The 22,199-nt window shown below is 34.5% G+C and overlaps 2 protein-coding genes across 2 annotated transcripts in view; one reads left to right on the top strand and one right to left on the bottom strand.

Moving 5' to 3' along the window:
* Positions 1-531: 531 nt before the first annotated feature.
* On the top strand, positions 532-20,837 carry LOC129746849 (pro-resilin-like). The gene is made up of 2 exons (XM_055740751.1): positions 532-716; positions 19,642-20,837. Exons 1-2 carry the CDS (start codon positions 699-701, stop codon positions 20,656-20,658), a joined length of 1,035 nt encoding a protein of 344 aa, XP_055596726.1. The 5' UTR covers positions 532-698; the 3' UTR covers positions 20,659-20,837.
* Positions 20,828-22,199, bottom strand: part of LOC129746848 (phospholipase B1, membrane-associated-like) — a 56,009-nt gene continuing 54,637 nt past the window's right edge. The window contains exon 5 of the mRNA XM_055740749.1: positions 20,828-21,344. Coding sequence (XP_055596724.1) covers positions 20,870-21,344 — 475 coding nt within the window. The 3' untranslated portion in view covers positions 20,828-20,869. The remainder of the gene's footprint in view (positions 21,345-22,199) is intronic.

The following is a 22,199-nucleotide window of genomic DNA, read 5'->3' as shown; positions in this document are numbered from 1 at the left end:
TTTTCGAGACGTACGGTTTGAAGAAAAATACTTGATCTGAAAATCATTATTTTTTCGGGATTTTCACACAACTCGATCAGCTAAAAACTAAACGGCACATTAATATCTACGTAAGAGGTTGTCTATACATCAATCTCTCAACGTTTGTAATTATCCTCATCTAAATATCGATCAAACAGTGAAAAACAATCCCAACATAGCTACCGCGATGATCATTTACTTTGAAATTCGTTTATGTCTCCAGCGACCGGCATTTGTAGCTCAAAACTCTTCAACCAGTACCATACCATACCTTGAGACTATTGAGACCCCAGCCCGTAGAGAGCAAGAGATCCGTGAGATGAAACAGCCCAAAAAGCAACCAAAATATGATTAAAATTTTCTTTCCAATTCGCGATATCTACCCGCCTTTCTGGCTCGGGTGGGTTTCTCGATATGATTTTAGTCCGAGGCCCTCGAAAGCCCCCCAAAAGAGAGAGAGGACCCAGGTGGCTGCCATATAAAAGAGTTTATCCGCCGGGGTAGATTCGTTACTAATCCCGTCGCAGCGTTTACGTGCAGATCTCGAGCAGAATCACCTCTTCGGGGTTTCTTGGCTCGGTTTGGCTTAAGTGTTTAATTGTTCTACAACCTACTGCATCTGAAGCGGGTGTGAATCGTTTAAGATTTATTGTGCCTTGGGATTAACCGTTTTCACAATGCAGAAGTTTTGCTTGGTAAGCTCACCAAATACTTACTACGGACTTCGGTACGATCCTATTGGGCTGCAGGAAAGTACAAGTGACTTAGGGAGTGTTGAACGTACATAATTCTTATATCGGGAGCCTTGATCAGCTCTCTTTCTCTATGAAGTGATCGAGGAACAAAAAACTAGCTGAATAAATTGCTGGTGGCAATTGGATTAATGTGATTTGTGTTGCAAATATGAATCCGCATGTTTGATCGTGACTATAATTTGGAAGGATTGCGGAAATGACACAAAAAAGTGCAGCATGCTCAAAACAGGAGAGCCAATGGATAATGGACTGAGATGTTGTGCAATCGATAAATTTGGTGAAAGTGAATCGGCACCGAATGGACCAATATTTTTGATCGTAAATTGTGGCATTTGTGCAAATAGGGCGTTGGACATTGTTGGACATTCAATGAACAAAAGGATTGAATGGTGCCAATTTAAATGTGAATGAATAGTCATTATGACGGAAATTGGTTGGTTTTAAAAAAGGTAGAGCCGTAGAGGTTGTGATATTGTGGATTATGTGTGAACGTTTAACACCATTTTCTAATGAAAAAAGAATCAAACGTTAGTCTCACAGATATATAAAGTATATTTATAAAATCATTTCTGGGTATCTAGTTTTGGCCAGTAATAAAAAGTTTTTCTATAATTCAATGGTGGTCCATCAGGTAAACTGATGGAACAAGGCAAAATCTGTTTTCACCATTTATGAACGATCAATGCTTTATGCACTGGTGCTGAAGTATGTTAAAAGCAAAACTGTATTTGAGAGAAACAAAATATGGCGAAAGGATGCAAATGACCTTTGGAAATGTGTTAGGTTATAGGTACTCATTTCATATTTTCACACCACTATCTGTTAATAAAGCTTAGTTCTTTTAGAAATGGGACAGTTACGAATGCGTCTATCTCAAAAACCTTTCGTTTGATCTAAATACTTTCTATGAAGGAAATGAAGGTAATCTTATAATAATTCATGAAAAAATTTGAAAAAAAATATTTATCGTTTTTTTGTAAGAATAAATTCTATTTAATTCTTGGTACCTCCCTTCGGCCAGCGCACACTTTTTTCAGTCATGATAATGATTAGATTTTCAAATTAATACTTCGTCAAATCTGTATTTTAGGTGGCTACATCCCCCTCTTTCAATTTCTGATACTTTTCGGACCAATACTTCTCTTTCAAAAGAAACTGAGGCCACTTTAGTGGATACAGCTGTTTCGAAATTAACAAATTTGATTATTTTTGAGCCACTTTTTGAGCGTTTTTAATGGAATTTCTGCTGGCAAAATCTGGCAATAACGAAGTAAAACCATGAGCAGATTGAACTTAATGTATAATTGGTTAGTATAGATCGTAGGTTGCGAAGGGTACATAAAAGATTACTCTTTTAAGGCTTTTGAAAAGAGTGAAAATCATAGTTTTCGTTTTGAAAATTGTTGTTTTTTTCCACAGCAGCAGAATTCTGGCAAATCATTATATTTTATACAAAATAACCAGCAAAAACATACTTCAATATACTCGGGAACTTGCAACGAGCAGACGTGGTATAGGATTCAAACGCTGGAATTTGTTTAAAAAGGGTTTTTCATAAGTTTTGTCGTTCATCAGAAATCATCTGTCCCATATCCTGGGAACCAGATATACAGCTTACGAGCTGTGGATCTAGCAAAAAATTTTTGTTTGAGGTTAGGTTTGAATGACTCATAACATGGCAACACATTCAGCTTATCGGAGAAATTTTTTTTTGGATATCTCAGCGACCTGCACTTAGTTTTCCGCTTATTCAAAATTAAAAATGCTGGTATGAGACTTGACTTCCCTGATGACCCTTAGCCGAAGTTGCCGATCATATGCTTCACTCAAATGGTTGATTTCAACTTTGTGGACATTTTTGACAGTATTTCCATACTTTTCCACCACTCACACTCAGTATTTCTTTGAATAATCAACGGTTTTGTAGGCTATCAATTTGATAATGATGGATTTTGAATGAAACTGTGCAAAATTATATTTTCCTTTTTCTCTTGCATCGTAAATTTCTCAAAAACGCGTAAATTTTAAATTTTGAAAAAAATAGGTCGGATAGTACATTTTACAGGCAACAAAATGCTGTCAAAATTTTGAATGTCCGATTACTAGTAAACGAGCTATGAGCAAAAGAAAGTGTCCCATTTCTAAAAGAACTAAGCTTTAGCAGCAGGAATTTCCCTTTTGTCGATATTCCTCCTCAAACCTTCACAGGTGATGTTTTTTTTTATATCGCTCGACTGCTTTTTAAGGGCTGGTTTATCACCAAAATATGCTGTTCCCTTCAAAATTAACTTTTCGTCAAAAAAAATAAGATGTGATCTACATATGAGCCGACATTAAACTCCAAGGTGAACCATTCAAGTTGAAGTACTTAGTTTGTTATTTCACTACTTATTGATGATACTAAAATTGATTCAAAATAGAAATAACAAATGGTTTGAGTTTTATGCATTAAACAAAGTGTATCACTTTCACGATACCACCCTGTAATTCATGAAGTTCCATTTTCTTAGTTATGTTGAACTTCTCAGGAGATCCTCACGATACTTTTCATATTATTTTACTTTTAGCTACTGCTGTTAAAAATTCTATGTCTTCAACGTTTAAAGATAAAATTCATGATCTTAAACCAGTTTTGGATCTCGCATTAAAAATATCTTATTACGACATACATAGCAGCACTTCCATGAACTCGCCTTGCATTAGAAAACTGGAAATAGAATTTAACGTCAGGTATTACCAAAAGGATAAAGTGATTCGCGTCAGTTTTGAAACTGATTTCCTAATACTTATCAATGTAGCTTAGTTCTTTCAGCCAAAGATGATGTTAAACCATTGGATTTCAAATCTTTAATTCGAACAAAATTCAATTTAAAAATATTTAGAGTGGAGAGGCAGAAAACCTCTCGATGTAGTAATGTTTTTACGATGTAAACCATCAGTTTTCATATTAAGAGTATGAACGCAACAAATTAAAATAAATAACACTGCCAACTAAATTAGTTTCTCATGAGTTTCATTAATCAAATAGTGCAAAGAAATATTTGAAATTTTTTTTATGCGTTTTTATGGGTTTTATGGGTTTTGGTAATTGCTTTGTGGTTTCTTATGCTTTTTTTATTTAAGTAATTACGAAGAAAATAAATTTTAGAAATTGAAAGGATTTTTAAGTACAGTAAACTGGGGTAACATTGAACACTTTTTCAATTAAATTTCAAACACTTCAAAGTTTTAAAATACCTACTGAGGTAAGGAGTATAAAGCATGATCGATCATTGATACAAGAGTATTCAAACGGCATTAGTGGCTATAACTGAATGTTTGCTACAAAACCAAATTTCACAGAAGGCATAAAACATCAAAAACAGTAATTTTTTGTTTGTTTTTCAACGTTTTCTTTCAAAAACAAATATACTCAAAAGATGGACAATGTTGCTGCATACATTTAGGGGCAAAAATTATAATCAATTCTCAATATTTTTGGCCTCAAAACAAATGAAATTATCCCTTCTTGCAAATCCCTAGGTCCTTCCACTTTTACTATGTTCTTTTTTCATTCAAACTTAACCATTTGATAGGGTTTCTAGCCATTTGTTCTATACAGGCTTTCTCATAGAAAATATCCGATTTTTTCAATATTCAAAAATTATCATAGAATGACCATAAAAATAACTCAGAAACTTTACCTTTACAAAGAAAAAAAAGTTAAACTTTCATATAAAATTACCCATTTGCTTCTCTTTGCTATCATTTGATCAGGAAAGGTGTTTGTTTGTGAGTCTTCGAAAAAAAAAACAGATATTTTAAAACTTTTAAACTACATTTTATGTAATATAAAAAAAAATCTCGAACTACATACCAAATTAAGGCTATTTGAAACTCAATTTATAGACTTCAAACGTATAAAACAGTTTTCAGATATTTTAACTTCAGACTTAGTTGATGTTTATGGTACCTTATAACATTTAATTTCATTTCATTTCATTTCATTACTTTTCACAATCTCCTTTAATTTCACATAAATTATAATTTTTGTCTCTCTACGAAATTTGTGCATTTGCATGCATTTAGAATCTATAAAAGACGGAAAGTTGCAATTTTTTCAAAAACATATGATCAAATATCCCCATTTTTTTCTGAATGTTGCTTGCAATATACTGTGGAATTTTTATAGCTTTTAAAGTGTTTGGGTTTTCCAGGGAAACAATCTACTTCATTGAAAAAATAAATCAACAGCCGTTCATTCACCTATTGGTTTGAATGGGGACAATCAATTCAAAATCCAAATTTGTATCTACAAAATGAAAAAAGGAATGTTACCATCCTATTTATTGGACAGTCAGCAGTACGGAATTGACAAACGCGGATACAATACAAGGAGAGCCCGAGATTTCAGACTACCGAATACAAAAAAAGAGATGACCAAACGATCTGTGTTCTACAATAGACTGAAAATGTATAACAGCCTACCAGAGATGCCATTTTCTACCGAGAAAAACGGAGAACGGAGAAAAAAACACCCCCGTGCGATAGTTGCAAATCACCCGGGTGAGATTTTTCGATCCTCTCCACACATTATTCGCACCCCGGTTTCGAAAGCCACACACACCTAAGTTCAATAGCTCCGGCGTGCGCAGGCGACGGCAACGCTATTCAAACCGTATGGAGCACATCTCTCAGATTTCCCCTTTTTTCCCCTCGTTTTGACAGATTTAAGCTTTTTTCCTCAGATTTAAGCTTTCGTCTCCTATGCTCTCATGGCAAAAAAAGCTTAAATCTGAGGAAAAAAAGCTTAAAAACGAGATTCACGACCACTTATTTAAAAGATGTTGGTCACACGATACATAGACAAATCGTGTAACGTTGCAGCCGCCTGGGCGTGCGACGATTTGTCACTGTAGAGCACCCCGGTGAAAACACAGAACCGACTAGTTGAAGCCACCAAAAAGCAAAGACAAAAACAAACACGACGGTGTGCATAATAATAGCATCAACAAACGATGAATGTTTCGGGCGAGTGGTTCAGCTTCGTATGTGTTGGTAAACGCAACAAGCCAAGCCAGCTGCCGTCGCTGTCGCTCTCCTTGGTGAAAACATTTTTTCACTGTAGTGTGTGTTAGCTCTGTCGTGTTGATTTACAGATTCTCTACAGAGGTTCGGCTGAAAATCTCTGCGGTGCGTTTTAGAGAATCTCTACAGAGAATCGAAAACCGAGCACATCGGTGATTCTCGTTAGAGAAATTGCAAGCCTGCAGCCTACCACGGAGCATCAAAGATAGTTCAAACTTGAATATTTTCAAGAAGTTGAAAATAAATTACAAAAAAAAAACATATAATTTGAAACAAGGACTAATCCTTAAAAGGATCATTTAAAAGTGATGAAGATCTGACGGAACATCAGATCGAAATTTGTACGGTGATGGACATACGCGGGAGTAAGACGAACAAGTCGTATAGAAATTGACAACATAAGTAAACAATACATATTATCCTAAGGATAAACTGTCCCTCCTTCTTCAAAAGATGCGTATGGGGTGGATGAATGAAAAAGTTCACGTTTGAAAACAAAAATAACCGTGGTTGAATTAAAGGGAACCTATCGATTGCTTTGGTTTAGAACAAAAATGTACTTTTTGATTAATCCTTTCAAAATTTTTTCACTACTTGGGTTTTACTCACGAGCCTATAGTAAACAAAGAGACGAAATGTCACGATAGGAATTATCGATTTACTCTCAGTGTCATTCCAATCGATCGAGCCTTGTCAAACAGAAAATTTTGGAATTGCGAAAGCGAAAGTATGGTTATCATTTGAATGAAAAAATTTGCCACTGTTAATTTTTTTTGAATTTTAAGGTTAATGTTAACAAATTAGATAAGCAGATCATTGCTAAATTATTTCTTATAAATTTCATACAAAGTAAATGAGTAGCAGTAATGCAGTAATAGAATTTTGATCAACCTTGTCAGCATTGCAGCATGGTATCTGATTGTATTATTTTGAAAGGAATCAGATGGCGTCTCTTTGTTTATTATAGTCTCTTTCGTTTTTACTCAAAAGATTTTTTGGTTCCTACCAAAAAACATTTAAGTTTTCATTCAATTTTAAAGATGTGACACAACGAAATTTGAGGGGGGGGGGGGGGGTTGTTTAGGTTTTCAGCGACAATTCATAATGAACGTTTTGACAAAACTTCGTTAATTTCCGTCAACAAACTGTGCAGAAATTTTGGACACTGTAAAGAATTTTGAAAACGCTGAAAAGTTGCCTGTTGTCATGTGAGGCAATAAAGGAAAAAGGCATTATCTTGTAAATCACTGCATAGAATTTTTTTTTATTTATGGTAAACTAAAGGTTCATTATCATTAAATAATTCCAACTATTTTAACGCAACTAGAATGCAATTATTATGGGAGAGTGGGGAATCATGGGCCACTTTTTTTCGTTGTTCCATAACTTCTTTATTATAAAAGATAAAATGAAAATAAAAAATGGTATGGTTTTCTACATTTTCAAGGTATCATAAGGTATTTTTTTTAATTTTTAAAATGTTATTTTCCCCAAATTCTGACTGATTGAAAAAAAGCAATATTTTTTGGATTTTGAAAAATGGTGGGGAATCGTGGGCCACCAAATCCAAATTGGCAAAATAACATGCAAAGTTTATGAGTTGACCCAAAACTGTGATTTTCTAATACATTTTGTTATTTTGAAGCAAATTCAGATGATGAAATAAAGAGAGCTGTGTATGATCGCATAAATTCCACAACCTGGCTCGCGAACGTTTTGGCAAAATTTCTTATATAGGATGGACAAAATATTTTTCATAACTCTTCATTTGGCATAAGAAAACTTCACAGATAGGTTAAACATATTTTAAGTTCTGAATGTGTATAAAAACATAAAAATATAGGTGATTCAAGATGTGTGGCCCACGATTCTCCACAAGCTATGATTTGCAAATTGGTTGCGTTTGTGTGACTTATTGATGTTTCATCAAAAATTCCTTTTCTACGTGAAAGACCATGACAAAACTAAGATCATAAGCGTATAAGCATATTTTTGTTATGCACTTTAGGTTCCCCATCGATGAAATTAGCGGGTATTTTTTTAATTATGTAAGTAAATTTTTCTAACTTTTAAAAGCTTGATAAATAAAAGAAGCATATGATGCGTATTTAAGTCAACAACATATAGGAATATATGGTCACACAAAGCGACGGCGATGACAGTTGGTTTGAGATTTTTATCTCAACACACATCTGAGATATTAAAAGTGGCCCACGTTTCCCCATGGCCCACGATACCCCACTCTCCCCTAATTATTAAGTCCTAAAAAAAATGTCAAAACTATTAATTTTGTTTCTTGAACAATTGAAACAACAAGATTTTGTAACAAATGGTTTGTTTTGAGGGACATATATAAAATTATTTCCATTGAAAGATTATTTGTCCAAAGCGCTTTCATAATTCATGCAGTAGAGGTTTAATTTTATTCGAATACTTTTAACTAAATGTTGTTGTTCTATTAACCTAGGGCAGATTTTCTTAGCCACCAACCGACTTTTCGTTACATCATCCCAAAAATGTAAGACGAAATTGCTCTGCAAAGCTATCTGATGTATGAACCTGTCAACGATACTGACTGCAATATTGTAGGCACAGAATGCTCCAACTCGCAAGTCGTTCACTGAAACGTTAGGTTAGATACTAAAGCCAGGCAATGGGTGCCGCTGGATTTCAATTTGTCGAGCCGTCCGTCGTCTCACACGTTAGTTTATTTTCGATAAAAGAGTTTGGATACTCTCCCCGGGGGCATATTTTTATGGCTGCAACTTCAAACTGTAAAATATGATACCGAGTCAAATTTTTCCAGCCTGAACGCTTTCTGTTGCCCTAGTTTTCAACGGGTCCCCACAATTTGAATAGATTTTATTTTACACCAAGTGACATTACGACCTGGTGGCCATAGATTGTTGTATGAAGTTTCCTTATGTAAAAGCACCATAAGCCCTTACTTGCTGTTACTTAATCTTTGCAAAACACGAAACTTCAAGGGGACAAACCATTTCAACGAAGAAAATATTCGGAGGTCATGATTGATTGCAATTCGTTGACTTCCATCAATTGATCACTCGTGGGCGACTTTTTGCTTCAAAAGCATGATAAATAACTTTTCGCTTAAAAAGGAATCTCATACCCACATCTTAACCTGCTGGCCGAATTTGGCCCCTTTCTAATTTCGTGGTGTTGTCGGTAGGTCTTGATCCATAAGTACTTGATGGGTAGGTAGCAATAACTGTTAGCTGATGAAGCAAAATCGCCTTTTTTCACAACCCTTCATTGGACCCGATCACGGGATGCTGCTGCTTAGTAGTTTTAAGTGAAAGGAACCCAAAACACTCACTACGCCCTTCTGGGGTAAACGTCTCGTCCGTTGGACATTTAAAGGCCAAGAAGAAGATAGCAATCGATGTGGAACAGTTACGCAATTTGGTTCATAAAAGGCCCGATGACGGCCGGTTCGCGATTTACCGGAGTCATCTCCGGGTAGCGCAGAAGATTACGGGAAAGTAACAGGGGTTGCAAATAATTCATTCTCGTTTTGGCGCACTAACGTCACTAACCTGACTTTGAGAGTTGCATCCTAGCTGGTTGCATAACACCGAGGAGCCCTCGGATTTTATTACGGCAAGGTCTTTTGAGCTCTGATCAATTGTAAGATGCGCCATTTCCGGCTAATATCAAACTAATCTTGAATATTCGTGATGATATAAATTTGAATGATTTTTATTAACTTTTAATCTTACTGTCATGCAGAGGAGCCAGGTGTCCTGATTTATCAGGATTTGTCCTGATTTTCGAGAGACCGTCCTGATTTTTCAAAAACTCTTGAGTTGTCCTGATTTTTGAAAATTGGTCCCTAAAATGTCCTGATTTGTCCTGATTTTCATAAAAACTTCTCAAATACAATCAAATTAGTATTTAAACTATGAGAAAATCATCGAATAAATGGGTAATAAAATAGCTTAACCCATTCAACAGATGGTATTCGGTTCAGATGATATTTAAATGGTGTTTTTCGATATAAACTACGCAGGCTTCAAACTAAAGTATAAATCAAGACGTTTACAGCACCTGAATTGCACCTTTATTTATGCAATCTAAGCAGAAATCCATATTATTTCATGAATCAAGAAGTGTCCTGAAAAATCCTGATTTTTGGCTTCAAGTTGTCCTGATTTTTGATGAAACCACCTGGCACCCCTGCTGTCATGAACCATTTTAGTTATCTTATTATAAACTACCGTCAAAAGGGGCATCATGCAACAGCAGGGTTCGATGCAATATTTGTATACCACAACACTTCAATTTTTATTTTAATATAATTTAATAAAGTTATCTTTTAATGATAACAAAATGATGATGACATAGATTCTCACATCGAGTGAAAAGGTTTTTTATTCTCATAGAAAATTTAAAAAAAAAGAGCAATAGATGCACACATTTTTACATTTTGCGGTGACATTAAAATTTTTATTCAGTTTGACGGATTAGCTTAACGATATCTACCAACACTATTGGTGTGATAATATTTTTCAGACAATCACTAAATTTTTTATAATAAATATTTTTATAATTCAGTTACCAGTCTGGATTAAGATGCATCAAAATGCATATCAAAGATTCACCTTTGAATCACGTTTCCATATGCTGGAATATGATTGTTTTGCATCACGCCTTTAATCATATCAAAATTTCACCCATCCAAACAATAATTTCTATAATAATGTACCGTCAACTGGGGCAACATGCAACAATTTTCAACTTCAATGGCTTCTAAAAAACTTATTTTCACAATTAATCCTACCCCTTATGCATCAAAAGTTTTAAGGATGCTGGGGTATCAAATTGGCGTAGTTAGAAAAATTATAGGTTTCTTCAGTTATTTTTAATTTTCTGAAAACATGCGATTTTCACCCTCCTTAGAAAATGGGATAACTTGCAACAAACTTTGTTTTTAATGAAAAATCTTATAAACACGTACGAAAATTTATAGTTTTTAATATATTAGCGATGCTTTAAAGACTATTACGCATGACAACACCAATTGCAGTAGGGGATTTTTTTTTATTATCTGACAATTTGCGCCGGGGGTCTTAGGATTTTCCCCAAAATTGAAAATTTGGTTCATTTTTGCGACTTAAAAACACATGTATTTTTTCAGATTTCTAACATTTTTATTTTTTGAGTTAGCTTCGGTTAGATTTTTTTGTAAATAAAAAATAATCATTTTTCAAAGCTACATAACTCTATTGTTTCTCAACGGAAATAATAAAATAGCACATCAAAATGCATTGAAATTTTATCAGCTTTCCAAATAGAATAGTTGAAAAAAATTAAATAATGACCTTCAACATGAAAAGTTGTAAATAAACTTTAAATGGCGTCTAAAAGTACCGTCTGCACCACCGAATATTTTACAAAAAATACCATTGTATAGCTCGATTCATGATGCAACTTTTACCTGAAGACACCAAAGTGGGCCATTAACACCTTGAAGAGTAATGAAAGAAATAATGACAATAAATCTCTTTTTTTTGAATCGAAAACAAACAATGGTGGAACAACTGCACTCACATATCGAGATAGCAAGCACTTCTAACAACATGGAAACAAAAGAACTTACCAAAGCAGGTATAAAACACTACTTTTTCGTGCTTTGCAGAGTGTTTGCAGCAAAACTGACTTTAAATTTTAACCAAAATTCTGAGTATCGTATTGTTTAAGTGATATAACTAATAATGGGAATGTTGCTTTTACAACCTGGTCATATACTATATAACTTATTAATTTTTCGATCAAAGATCATTGTGAAGCATAATCAGTGCCAATAGTAGAAGGTTCAGTCCCTGTGTTTGGGATCACAAAAATGTGATAAAAAAAATGAAATATAGACGTGCTTTACATAGTTTTTATATCGGGAGCTAAGCACTGGACACCAAAATCCTTTCCCATTGATCAAAAAAGTATGAGAAAGTGGCACAAATGTTGCAGAAATAATCAAAGAGCTCAGTATGGCCAGCCCAGACTGTAAAATGATGAAAATATGATACTTTTATTATTCGTTTTCTACATTCGCCCAGTTTCGAGGTTTACCATACTAGAACGAACATAATTCATCGTTAGTGTTTTGCTACCTCGATCGCTCACACACGAATCTTCAGTGTTCCACCGTCCATTTTAAATCAAATCTGGGGAATTACGGATGCAAAGCTTAGCGCATAAACTTCTAAAAATGACAGTAAAATGTGCATAGCTTGTTATGACCTGGTGCAAAACTGGGTATAAACGAATACGTTATTAGATTTTCAAATATAACATGAAGTCAGTTAAGCTGCAACAATCTGCAACAGAAGGGGCTTCTTTCATAACAGTCCCATATGCAAAAATAAGCAAGCGAGACAATCAGCTTTTTCTGTTTTGGAATATATTTTTAAATTGTGACCACCACTTTCAGCATAAACGAAAATCGTTTCTAGGTTGTCATAATAAATCGTTAGGCCTGAAATTTTCGAAATTATTCATTATGGGACTGTTAATCGACCATATTTGAAACCTTTTTCGAATCTACTAGCATAACAGTCCCATACAAAATATATTTTTCTCACCAAGCTACTTTCTAAGACTTAAATTTGATCTTTTTTGAACTTCTAAATGCAATTATCAGAATAAGAAACATACTTTTGCGAAAAAATATCATGAATTCCACATTGTAAGTTGAACCTTTTTACGATTTTTGATTGCATCCGATAGTTTTTCGCTCAGGAAGTCATTCCTAAGAAAGTCAGACCTGCCTTCGAAAACTAGTGTGCATCATTCAACATCAAGTGAGTTAAAAAAATGTTTAAATGATTCAAAGCAATAAAACAAAGACTATTTCGCCGAAAGAAACATTGAAAAGTAACCAAATCCGTGGTATTTCACATATGGGACTGTTATTCAGGTATATTTCATATAGGACAGCCACGAATTGAAATTTTTTTTCGAAATTTCTAGAACAAAACCTCTTTTTTTAGTCTTTTATGTTGAAGCGTTATGTTGACCTAAAATGACAAAAATTCATATGGGACTGTTATGCGAGTAGGGGCAGTCTGAAAAGGACGAAAAAATAGTGTTTTTTACCAACTTTGATAAGTTCTTTTGTTTACATGTTGTTAGAAGTGCTTGCTATCTCCATATGTGAGTGCAGTTGTTCGACCATTGTTTGTTTTCGATGCAAAAAAAGAGATTTATTGTCATTATTTCTTTCATAACTCTTCAAGGTATTAATAGCCCACTTTGGTGTCTTCAGATGAAAGTTGCATCATGAATTGAGCTATACAATGGTATTTTTTGCAAAATATTCGGTGGTGCAGACGGTACTTTTAGACGCCATTTAAAGTTTATTTACAACTTTTCATGTTGAAGGTCATTATTTAATTTTTTTCAACTATTCTATTTGGAAAGCTGATAAAATTTCAACGCATTTTGATGTGCTATTTTCTTATTTCCGTTGAGAAACAACAGAGTTATGTAGCTTTGAAAAATGGTTATTTTTTATTTACAAAAAAATCTAACCGAAGCTAACTCAAAAAATAAAAATGTTAGAAATCTGAAAAAATACATGTGTTTTTAAGTCGCAAAAATGAACCAAATTTTCAATTTTGGGGAAAATCTGAAGACCCCCGGCGCAAACCCGTCAGATAATAAAAAAAAATCCCCAGTAGTTTTTGGGTCTGTAATAACTAATTTTCACATTTTTTTTCTGAAAATGAAGATGCTGCATACATTTAGGGGTTAAATAATACTACGAAAAATTCTAAAAGCTGAAATCATTAAAATAAATGTTTCGATGAATAAAATTCCAATGTTTACAAACGCGTGATGCAAAACATTCATATTCCAACACATGGTAACGAGATTTACCAGGTATTTCTTTGATTTGCATTTTGTTGCATTTAACCCCAGACACCTAACGGAATTTTAAAAATATTTATTTATAAAAATTGGGTGATTGTTCGAAAAATATTTTTACACCAACAATGTTGGTATAACATGAGGAAACCAGTAAAAAGTTTGTAGGTAATATTATCAAGCCGATCCGTCATACTGGATAAAGTTTTTTTTGGCATAAAAAAATGTTAAAATTTGTACATTTATTGCTCGATTTTTCAAATTTTACATAAAAATAAAAATCTTAAGAAAACTAGCTTAAGATGTGAGAAATTATGTCATCATCATTTTGGGATCATTAAAAGATAACTTTATTACAATACATTAAATTAAAAATTGATTTAATGTAGTGTTATATAAATGTTGCATCGAACCCCGCTGTTGCATGATGCCCCGTTTGACGGTAGTAGAATTTTTAGTAGTATTTTTTTACCCCTAAATGTATGCAGCATCCATCAGCTTTTTTTTTAAACATTTTTGACAGAAAAAATGAGAAATGAAATTTTAAACATAACAATGAAATGGTCAGATGGAAACACATTGGCAACAAAATGATTATGCATTACGTGTTTATGATTATCTAGTGGTTCATCGTTAAGAAATGGATATTCAAGTAACCTTAACAATTTAAAATCAACACAACATCGACTAAATATATAATGCTTATAAAAATATTAGAGTTGATTTTATCAACAAAGTTCTAAAGATCATTGCCACGCCAAGTGCTAGTAAAAAATGAAAAAATTTAAGGTAAATTTTTCTTCAGAAATCTGTCTTAATTATTAATACTTTTTTTATCTAAAACTTCCTTTTAAGTTTTAGCATAATAGAAATGTAGAACTTCCTCAAAATGAATTTTCGTCCTGTTTGTTTATGTTTGTATATGTTGGTTATCCACCATAGGTGCACGGATTCACAGCAGCTATTGCCTAAAATGTGCCTGAAAAGGCACAATTTTCCCGTATGTTTAGATAACGTGCCACCATTAAGCCTACCCTCATTCTGATACCAATCAGGTGGGATAGTTTACTTACAGGTATTCCGGAATCTGTTTATATACCTGGCCTGATTGAACATTCTTATTATAGAGTCAGTTGTTATAGGAAACACCATCTTACCTGTCGCCCACTTCTAGGATTCGAACCCCAAAGTTTTCTCGCCGATACCGAGAATCGAACCCAGTAAGCCTGACACAGCAAAACTAGACTCGCGCCAGCCTATCCGCTAGACCAGATAAGCGCTACTTCAAAATGAATTTTCGTTCTATGTTTAAAATCAAATTTCTTCCATGATCTTTGGTTCATTTCTGATATTCTAATTCATTTTCACAGTTGTAGAGATTAGATGAAGGATATGCAGAAAATAAATCAAATTCCATAAAAATAAAATAAAAGTTTTATTTGGCAACACTTAAGATATATAAAATAAAAAAAAATCCACAGAATCGTTTGTTATGTTGGCAACAATAGGCAAAACATACAAAACAAAGTCGGTCATTGATCTATTCTTGTGAGCGACAGACGTGTCCGAGTGAATCTCTGAATTGCAGGGTTTGAAAAATGAATGAAAAACAACGATCGCCCCCTAAGTGATGTCTGTAAAATATGAGTGTATATCGTTCTATTTAGTAAACGGTTATGCATAACCAATGCGTTCATTTGTAAACCCGAGGGGGAGCGAAACCAAACGTTCGTTCGTGTGAGGTACTAGAATCGACGGAATTTGTTCGGTATTGAATTCGGTCGAACATTTTTCCGAATCACTTTGATTCGTTGATGTTACAAACTCGAACGAACATCAGTTCAGTTAGTTATGTTCAAGAATTTTATTGTAGAAATAATTTTAAAGTTTGTTTTTCTGGCAATTTAAAAAGTGAATTTCTTCGTAGCAATGGGTTAATCAACTAAATTCAAATGGAACCAAATAAAAATCATTCTGATAAAATATACCCCCAAATGATGAGAGATTTTCCTTTGAAAATTGTGTGAGAAGAAGGAAAACAGTTTCAAACGAGGAATCTTAGATTCGATGCAAACACGAAAAAAGAATATTTTCGAAAATAATGCTTACAGAGCAGCGCTTTATATGGATTCAAGGTTCTCATACCATGGATCGCATATTTTTCAAACGCACTGAAAGGTGTCAGTCATAGTGAGTTGGTAAACACGATTTGAAACTATTCATAATCAAAGTTATTTTTTTCTAACCTATCGAGAATCGATATGGAGAAACAAATGGAGAAACAATCCTCAACCTCCCTAGGACAAAAAAGGATATCGTTTATTGGACCAACAAAATATAATTCCCTACCTAATGAATTAAAAGAAATCAGTTCACGATCCATTTTCAAAGTCAAATTACTTCAAATATTTAAAGATAAATTAAGTCCGTAAAACAAGCCGAACAAAGCTAGCCTTTATTATTTTTGTAATTTTGTAGCGTTAATTATTGTAAAATTATAGTTATAACTGAATCTTTTAATTTTAATCTCTTAATTTTAGTATTGCTTTTTATCTAAATATTTAAAATTTTCTTAAAAATGAATCTCTTTAAAGGAAATCTCTTTCCATTGAGATTCAAAGTATAAATTAGTTAAACTTATATCGCCACATATCCTCGCATTAAACTATAAACTTTGAGTTCTCAGCACGAGTAATGTTTTGCTCGCGTCGCGTATTAGATTGTTTGTTGTTGTTTCTGCTGCCAGACGTGCTGAGAACAGTAGCGTCCATTACCAGGGGGCTCAATGGAGCTTTTTGGTATGGGGGAGTGTGGTGGGCCGCTACAAAAAAAAAAAAAATCCCATCAATCGATTTACTAGCGCAGGACGTATCAACTGATTCATCAACAAACCCAAAGGACCTTAATATGTATGATTTCATTAGGACTATGTTTGGTGAATGCAGTACCACCGCGAAAAATGAAACTTCCATTACAGAAGCCATCAGAAACATCCCAGATTAGCCGCATCACGATGGTAATGACCGAAACTTCAACATGGTTGAATACTGGTTTCAATAAAAACTAGAGAATCTTAGCTGGCCAAACAAAGTTGGAAAACATATTACAAGTAAAACTAAATGCAGATCTGATCAATCCAGCATCAGATGGAGCGATTCCGTTTTTCCAAGCAGGTCCTTCCCAAAGTGTTCTTAACACACCTCAAATATCATCTATCCACAAATTGTAAATACATATATACTTTCAATCTTCTTTACGAAACTATGACTCAAAAATGGTAGTTTAAACATTAACAGCACGTGAAAGTTAAACTGATGCAGCCATCAATTATAATATCAAGATGGCGTCGGATTACGAAATTCTGGTTCCACAAGAATCGGGTTTAATTTTGTTATTTTTAAGCCAGGTAAGATAGAATAGATGTCCCTTAAGGATTACTTCAAAACGAAAAAAAAACTTCGTTAATCATTTGCTTCATTGTATACTGTGTTTTAAGAATTCGTAAATTGAGGTGAATAGACCATATCGAAAGTTTTTAGACCATTTTTCTTATTTCCCGTAAAATTAAATTTTTTTCAGCATACGATTTTCTTTGGATGGTGAACTTTGTGAACCTTAACAAAACTTTATCAGAGAAATTAAATAAAATTGCATGGAATGTTTTCCAATGAATATTTGAAATGCTGGTTTTGTTCACGCATCATTTTGGGATGAAAGTGGACAGTGGCCTATTTATTGATATACTCGTGTAATTTGAGTGCCGTTGAACATAGAAAATGCGTTCAGTAGTGTTTCCAACGTATTGAACATAAATAATCTCGTTGGTATTCGCTTTGCTGATATTTTTTAAATTTTCATTTTATACAATGTCACAAAACAAGTTAAAAGAAAAACCCTGTTCGTTTCTCAAAACCAAATATTCAATTTTCTCATATCTATAAACAAATTTACTCATGTGAATGTTACTTTGAAATTCAGCCCGAAAGCATGGATGAGTTTTAAAAACAAAACGAAACTTTCAAAACCTTATGGTTTGCTAAATTCGAATATGAGAATAGATAGACTCAAACTAACCTCCATGTCCCTCTTTACCTCATTTTACGATATGTACACATCAACGGAAATAAGTTGACCCGAAACTTTTTCTTTTTAAATTATTAGCTTAACCCATAAATAACTCAAATTGTTTTCGCTAAAATATCCAAAGAACTTTAGTTTAATGATAACATACAACTTTTGTTTTAAATTAAAAAAATCATTATCGTTGAGGAAAATTTTAATATCTACTTTTGAAAAATTGCATAACCACAGGGGCAAAGAACACCAATTTTCAGTACATTCTTCGTTAGTAGTTTCTACACATTATAATTTTTTTTTTCAATTTTCGTTACATAACTGACTTAAAACTTTAATTTTTGATAATTATTGTACAAATTGTTCCATCCACATATACATAACTGAGATTTTCAAACCTATACGAAAATAAACCCATTCGTCGATTTGTTGTCGTTATTCCCAATTCCGCCTTTATTCGGGGCTTAAATTTCATTCCTCAACGTTAGCGATCGCTTATTGAAACCGCTAAACATGCTGGAAAATTTATCGCTTAAACTTAACCGCTACCTGTTGACCAAAAACCGTACACCGGAAAATCAATCATATTTTTCTTTGTTTATATCAAATTTTACTTTACTTTACATTACACATATAACACCGGAAAATACAAATAAAATATACTGTTTCATGACAAGTGAACTGAGTCATTTTAGAATTTCTCAAACCATAAGGTTCAAAAAGTTTTCATTTGGTTCAAAATTCATCCATGATTTTTTGGGTTTGATTAATCTGCTTTCAACTCCATCTGATGGAATGAGATACTGACACGTTCTCCGAAAAAGTTGTTCAGCAGAAATTTTTCTTTAAGAAATGTACAAATTGGCGCAAAAATTAACACACAAATGAAGAGTTCAAAGAAAATTCATGTTAAAACAAAATGTTAATTTTAAAATACCAACATAACAGTTAAACATGAAAACGGTAATTCAAAATGATGCGAAAAATGGTTGAAAACGCTGCTTTTATAAGTACCTCATGGTTTGAGAAATAAGAAAGTGATCCCAAATCGACTAAGTTTAACGCCCAGCTTAACAATACCAACTCTGTGGTAATTTTATCTTATTTTAACATGAATCTGCCAAATCTTCATAAAAGCTGTATCTATTAGGTAAATGTTCCATTCGCTTCAAAGATGTTTAAAATAGTTGTATACTGTTTAGCTTTTAATGGATTATTTTCTATGTCTCTTCGGCCTGATAAATTACAAAAAATATACTTCTATCAGTAATAATCCGTGATTTAGAAAGAAGATATGGGAATAAGAGGTCTCCAGTTAGCGAAGCTTTTTAATTCGCTAGTTCAGTCAAAATTGAGCGAAAAAATTAACCTCTAAGAGGCTCTAACAAAAAGAATCAGCGAACTAATTTGGATCGATTGCTGGTTTTTCAGTTATGAGATTAAGTGCTGGAAAAGTCAGTAAAACAAATGATCGCTGGAAATTTGTATTGCTGAACCTTTCAGCCATTTTTTTTTGCTGATAATCGAACGAAAATCTTAGTATGTAAGTCAATAACATGCCTACATGATTCATATGTATATTTTTAATCAAGAAACATTTACAGCATACATTAAGCATCAAAAAAGCGTAAAGTTAGGTTTCTATATAAAAAGTCAATTAAGGATAGAATTTTACTTAAATTAATGTTGCATTATGAAATCTAGTACATATGGACCCACAGACTCTAATTATCTTCAGCCTAGCCCTACTCATAAATATTTCGAAATTATGACAAATCTCCATCGGCTCTTGTTGATGAAACAACGGCATTAACTATGTTATTTTAATTTTTCACAGACTTTCGTCGTGTTGGTGGCCAGCGCAGTCCTCGCAGAACCACCGGTTAGTGGAGGATATTCCTACTCCAGTCCTTCTGGTCATGGACACGATGATCACGACGATCATGGAGGCGGCGGCTACATTGCCGTTAACAGCGGACATCAAACCTCCGAAGGCCTTCACGTGGACCCTCAGCTGCTACATAAAGTGAAAGAAGTTCTGTTGCAGCACGAAAACTCTGGATCGCACGGATCGTCGTTCGGTGGCTATTCGTCTCACTCGTCCCACGGCATTTCGGTCCCATCAACATCCTATGGCGTCCCATCTTCATCCTATGGAGCACCATCGCACTCCTACGGACCTCCATCGCAATCCTACGGAGTTCCATCGTTTGGCGGACATTCATCACACACGACCGGAATCGAGCTTGGCCACGTGCGACAAGGAATCCAGGTCGCTCAGTTCTTCAAGGCAGCTCACGGACCTTCTCATTCCTACTCTGCTCCTTCCTACTCTTCACATTCATCTTCCTACTCTGCTCCTTCTATCTCTTCTCACTCTTCTTTCGTACCTTCCTTCCCATCTCACTCTTACTCTGCACCTGCTTTTGTTTCTCAATCGTACGGTGCTCCATCTTTCTCAGCAGGACACTCGTCCCATGGATCGTCTCACGGTTCATCTCATGGAACGTTCCATGGATCTTCCCATGGATCCTCTCACGGATCTTCCCACGGATTCTCTCTCGGATCCTCTCATGGTTCTTCTCACGGCTCCTCTCATGGATCCTTCTCTGTCCCGTCTTCCTCCTATGGAGCTCCTTCATTCGGCAGCATCGGTGGCGGCAGCAGCTATCATCGGGCTCCTTCTTCAAGCTACGGCCCACCATCTTCCAGCTATGGAGCTCCTTCTGTCCATTCGATCTCCTCTTTCCGTCCTCCTTCCTCATCCTACCATGCCCCATCCAGCAGCTATCACGCACCAGCCCCAGTGTATTCTGCCCCCAAACCCGTCTATGGAGTGCCTCACCATCACTAAAGTTAAAACATGAAACCTAGCCATTCGAGGACACGTTATCTAAGTCATTGTGAAAACAGATAGCAATAATTTATTCACGCTCTTTCATTTGTCATGTGATTGTTTCATCAAGTATTGTTGTGTCTATAAATAAAACTCATTTGTTAAATACTAGTAAAAATAAAAGAAATAAACCAAAACAGTCGCTTTATTTCCACTTTGAGATCAAATCCTAACTATTATAATAGGTACGAATGTATGGATTCTGCGGCGTTGGGCATCGAAACTCTTTAAATAGTTCCCCCAATCCCAGAGTTTTCGATCCGGTCGGTTCCAGCATGTTGTTCCACAGCCCGTTGGCCGAAACCGCATGTCCTTTCTGGCTCAGATGGACACAATCAATCGACATGATGGACATGTCCGGCTTGCCGTCTCGCCGATAGAACACACTCGCATCCCTAAAGAATGGCTGATACACAACGGTGAAATCGTCGCTGTGAAATTCGGGCATGTAGCTGATGCGTTCCATAATTTTGACAAAGTTGCGTTCCAACGACCGGAATAGGTTGCGGCGATTCGAATAGGTGGGCCCAAAAAGACAGGAACACTCGATGGGCTGCAAAAGGTGGCAGGAAACTGGAAGCTGGACTTTTCCCATCGAAAAAGACAGGCTGATCAACGGCGACGGAACGAGATTTACGATGGTCCTGCGGAGAGGAGAACAATAACAATTTACATATTTTGTGAAACATTGTGAGAAGGTAGCGTAGTAGAAATTTGTGCCCCACTTCTATTATGCAGTGGGATTGAAATCGCAGATTATGAATTATTTTACCGGGGCAACTAAGCCGAAATTTATTTATTCCATATGGAATGTATTGCTTGATTGTATGAGAAAAGATATAAGTTAAATTTTTATTTTGAATTTATATATTTAAAGATTTAGATAATCATTTTTGTCAGTTTTGTGTGTTTTTTTTTTCAATTACCGTAAACTGGGGGAACTTTGATCACTTTTTTCATTCATTTTTGAATATTTTGGAAAGGGTTGCTTTTCGTAAATCCTAAAAGCCTTAAACCACTTACTGAGGTGAGGAGTATTAAACATGATCATTGATTGCAGTTAATTCAAACGACATTGGTGATTATAATTAAATGTTTGTTACAAAACCAGACTTCGAGTTTCGGGGTAACTTTGATCACTATGGTTTTTACGTATCTCAACATCTTCAAATTTATTGATTTGATGCCATTTATCAAAGAAGGTTCAAAACATCGATAACAGTAATATTTTGTTTGGACTTAATTGAATTTTTTAACGTTTTCTTTTAAAAACAAACATACTCAAAAGATTGACAATATTTCTGCATACAATTAGGGGCAAAAATTATAAAAAAATTTAATATTTTTTTGCCTCAAAAACAAATGAAATTTTTACCTTCATGCAATTTCCTAAGTCCTCGCACTGTTCCCGTGTTCTTGTTATCTTCAAACTTAACCATTTGATAGGGTTTTTAACTATTTTTTCTATACGGGCTTTTTCATGAAAAATGACCGTTTTT

This window comes from Uranotaenia lowii, chromosome 2 (assembly GCF_029784155.1).
Source record: "Uranotaenia lowii strain MFRU-FL chromosome 2, ASM2978415v1, whole genome shotgun sequence".
NCBI classification, from domain to species: domain Eukaryota; kingdom Metazoa; phylum Arthropoda; class Insecta; order Diptera; family Culicidae; genus Uranotaenia; species Uranotaenia lowii.
The sequence above is the reverse complement of the archived record's forward strand: the minus strand, read 5'-3'. Positions and strand labels throughout refer to the sequence as shown.